Below are 4,117 nucleotides of genomic sequence, written 5' to 3' on the forward strand. Positions count from 1 at the left end.
CTGCTTAAGTCACCTTAAAGAGGATAATCTCAAGGGTTCTTGCTTTATCCAGTCCTTCTGGAAAGTCACAGCCTTGCAAAGGTGTTTAAAGCACCTGTGCTTCATTGCTCTGGAGCCTTCTGTAATTCCAGCTGGGCTCAGAAATGCCATTTTCCATTCTTGCTGCCATTTTTTAATATAAGTTTTCTGGGTGAATGTTCTAGAGGAGGGGAAAAAAAAAACCACGTTAAAGCTTGCCCCAAAGAGAAGGCAAACAGGCTGTGCCCAATATCTGCTCTAAAAACTGGCATGCAGCAAAATCTGAATATCCTTGTTTAATAGAAAAAGTCTGCCTAGTTTTCTTTGGAGTTTTATTACACTGCCATTGCAGATGTATTTGAGCAAATCGAGCTTTCAGCATATAAGTAACTCAAATTATTTATATAGGAGTTTAAGGGCTATTTATTAAAGGAGCACTTGAGAGAGCCATGTGAAGCTTGGGCTTTTTGTACTTGTTTTGTTTCACAAATGTGGAAGTTGTATCACGGTCTAAAAAGCAGGTCTTCCAAATTTTAATGCTTGTTTGGGTGGAGTTATAAAAGACTGTGGCCAGAATTTGTCTGCTGTCATAGAGAATCCTTGGATTATTATGTTAATTATAGGAAGGGATGGAAGGGAGGGGAAAGTGATTAGGAATGTACTGCAGGAATTTCTCTGACACAGTCTTTTTATGAGTAGGAAGAACCATTCTCTAATGTCCTGGGCCAACAGATTTTTATTAGAAAATCTAAAATGTGGGCTTTTCTTGTTTTGTTTTGGGTGGTTTTTTTTTTCCTTTAAGTGTAATCTATGGGAATACACAATCCTTAATAGTATTTTCAAAACACCGAATCGAGGATTTTCTTTCACTGCAAACAGAAACCACTGACCATGTGAGTGGCTGGCGAGGGAGAGGGCATGGAGAGTAATGAATCGTTTTAGTTGCTCCCAGGGTGATGCAGGGGGCTCTCTGTTTATTTGGGTGCTGTGTATCAGTTTTAAAAAAGCCCTTTAGATTTCTTCTGTCTTCTTTTCCACCTCCTCCTTCCCCAGCACTGCCATAGACCCAGCAGCCTGAGCAAAGCAAAAGCAGTGCTGAACTTCCTTCAGCTTTGAGAGAGCATTCAAATACTAATAAAAATAGCCTGAATTTGCATTAGAGGAAGGATCCATCTGGCTGGGACAAGGCTCTGATGGTGGGGGGAGTGAGGAGGGAAGAGAAGGCTCTTACTGGTGCTCGGAGTAGTTGGTTGCTCTCAGAGGTGACCAGGGGGCTTGGACTCCTCCTGCTCTACTTTGCTGGGTTTCCTGGGTCCTATTAGGATGTTTTAAGGGGAGGAATGATACCAAAACATGGTTTTTCTGTTGGCTTCCCACACTCAATCAATAGAGCTCTTGGACTTGCTATACAGGGAGCTGGCCTGGCCTCACACCTTCGCTGCTTGGAGAGAGGTTTTGGGTTGTTTTGGTTTTGTTTGGTTTTTTGTTTGTTTGTTTTGTTTTGTTTTTCTTGGGTTTTTTGTTTGTTTGGGTTTTTGGTTGGTTTGTTTGTTTTTTTTAAATCTATTCAACACCTCTCTTCCACAGTGGATGCAGTTCATCACAACTCATTACCAACTCAAACCTTTAAACCTCACTTTTTCACCCTGTATTTTGATCCGTAAAGACAAATCAATTTAACAACACGAATAAGCCAGCTGGAATTATCCAGGATAAAATGAGGAAGAGGGATAGTACCCCTGCAGTGCCTCCCTTGGTGCATTAAAAGACCAAACAGGATATTGGTTTTGTCTGTGATGTGATAAGACTCGGGTCCAGAACCACACTGGAGCAGCATAAAGGAACATGAGGAAAAAACATGTACCCACATTTAACTGCTTCATTCCTTTTTGCTGTTTGCACACCAAGGAGGAAGCCCAGGGCCCTCTGAAGGGGCTGGAGAATTTTTATATATATAATATTGTAAAACTGGAGTTATTCAAAGAGAGGCACTAAAATGTACAACACAATGTACAGGTTTTCTGTGTTCTGAACCATCTGCTTGGTCATGCTGTTACTGTTAACTGCTTTTATTTACCTGGATGAGTCTGGTACCTACAGCCAACTGAAGCTCAGTGCACCTCACTTGTAGGGTTTGAGGGCAAGGCCTTCAAAATGGTTATCTCTTGATACACAGCATTAAGATGGAACAGTGGTGCCCTGGTAATTAGAAAATGTGCATTAGAAGCAAACCATGAAGTCAGGAACTAAAATACAATCTCTATGATATCCCTGAGATAAGAGTTCTGAGGAAATGTAGTGATCATTCCTAGTAACGATAATGAGCTAAACTCTACTCACTGTATCTATTATGGGTGGCTTTAGAACAGAGGGTGAATCTGTGGGCATTTCCCATCTAGTTCTTCACTGCTGAAATAATTTAGGCCCAACTGGGGAAACTATTGAAGCTTTGACACAGAAATTTTATACTGGCGTGGCAACCCTCTCCCTGACACTTAACTCTTCTCTCTCTCCCTGAAGCTTGACCGTGCGGACTCAGCGCTACCAGCCGGTCTGATCCCATCCAGGTCAGCTCTTGTGCAAAATTTAGAAGCCTTTATGGAGGGTGTAGAATGTGCACGAGTATCTGAAAGAGTTTTTTTGCTTTGGCAGCGATCACCTCTCTTCAACCCAAGAAGTTCTTGGGTCCTCTGTGGAAGGCGCGGCACCAGTGACAGGGGGTAAGTCCTTCGCTCGGGGCTCAGAGGTGCAAAGTTTTTTTTGCGCTGGAAGTCTTGGATGTGCTGAAGTCTGCGCATTCACTGTGTCTTCTGTAGGTTGCCTTGTTATGGAGGAAAAATCACCCAAGGGCTTACGTGAGGGAGAGGAAGATGCGCCGACTTCCGCAGGCACGGAGAAAAACAGCGACAAGGATGCAGCTGGTCCTGTGTCAGGTACAGTAACTGCTGCACCACCCTGGCACTCATCCAGTGCTTTGCTTTCCAGCACACCTTTTGAAGTGAGGAAGCTGAGTAAGAAAAACAACTTGTGAAGCTTTGGGGTTTTTTGCAAGTGTTTTCGCCCCCAGGTGCCTCTCAGCCCTCCCTGGAACTCTGAGTTGGGAATGAGGCTTCTCGTAGTTCCAGGAGGCTGGAACAGCACTGCAGGTAAACATGAAACAGCTTAGTGACACCTTGAGGCATGCTCAGCTGGCAAAGCATGCAGGGGTGCTAAACCCCAGGTAATTTTTCAGAGGAGAGAGAGAGAAAGTGTTTTTGTGGGTTTAGAGAGTTTAGTGCCACCATTAGACCAAATAACACTTTCCTCTCTTACAAAACTGTTGCTCAGTGCACAAGAAGCTGGGCTGGATCAAGAGGAGAGATGAGTATGATTCTGTCTTTTGCTGTAGCCACAGACACCCAGAAGAATTATTCTTACCACATCTGCTGGTGCTTCTTCCACTTAAAAGCTATAAAGGCAAACAAAAACTGGAGCAGGTGTACACAGTGTATTTAAGCTATTTTTATAAAAGCTGATCTGAATAAGCAGCACAAAATACCTGTGTGTGCTTGTTTGTAACCCTTTTTTAATCTCTACCTAAATATAAGACTTTGTGTTTTCCTGTTTGGTTTTGTTTCTTTCTTTATTGCTATCTTCCCGAACTCTAATTCAGTCCCCTCACTTAAAAGTGTTTTCTTTCTACTAATTTGCCTCTACTATTAATTTTCATATATGGCCCAGGTGCCTTTGGCAGAGAGGAAACAGATATGCAGAACAGATCAGAAAAGAGTCCCAGTAGCTTTAAAGTCTAAGAATCCATCTGAGTGTTGTACATATCTGAAAATGAAGTGTTTCTAGTATTAGTACTGAGGAATCTCCACTTGTGGGCTTTGCTAATACCATACAATGTCTTCTAGAGGGCTTGGCTGCTGCAGAAACCAGTAGGGACAGAATACTAAGCAGAGGTGTTTGTTCATGTTCATATTCCTTAAACTAGAGTTTTGGTTGTTTGGTTTTTTTTTTTCCTTTTTTTCCTTTCTTTTTTTTTTCTTTTCTTTTCTTTTTTTTTTTTTTTTTTTTTTTTTTTTTTTTTTTTTTTTTTTTTTTTTTTTTTTTTTTT

The 4,117-nt window shown here is 41.7% G+C and overlaps 1 protein-coding gene across 1 annotated transcript in view; it reads left to right on the top strand.

The window, feature by feature from the left end:
- LRMP (lymphoid restricted membrane protein) overlaps positions 1 to 4,117 on the top strand; it is a 38,555-nt gene that overhangs the window by 25,322 nt on the left and 9,116 nt on the right. The window contains exons 24-26 of the mRNA XM_027904899.1: positions 2,539 to 2,585; positions 2,671 to 2,738; positions 2,835 to 2,951. Coding sequence (XP_027760700.1) covers positions 2,539 to 2,585; positions 2,671 to 2,738; positions 2,835 to 2,951 — 232 coding nt within the window. The remainder of the gene's footprint in view (positions 1 to 2,538; positions 2,586 to 2,670; positions 2,739 to 2,834; positions 2,952 to 4,117) is intronic.

The sequence above is a fragment of the Empidonax traillii genome, unplaced genomic scaffold (genome assembly GCF_003031625.1).
Source record: "Empidonax traillii isolate 1590-97213 ecotype Southwest subspecies unplaced genomic scaffold, ASM303162v1 scaffold1099:size633499, whole genome shotgun sequence".
In the NCBI taxonomy this organism is placed as follows: Eukaryota; Metazoa; Chordata; class Aves; order Passeriformes; family Tyrannidae; genus Empidonax; species Empidonax traillii.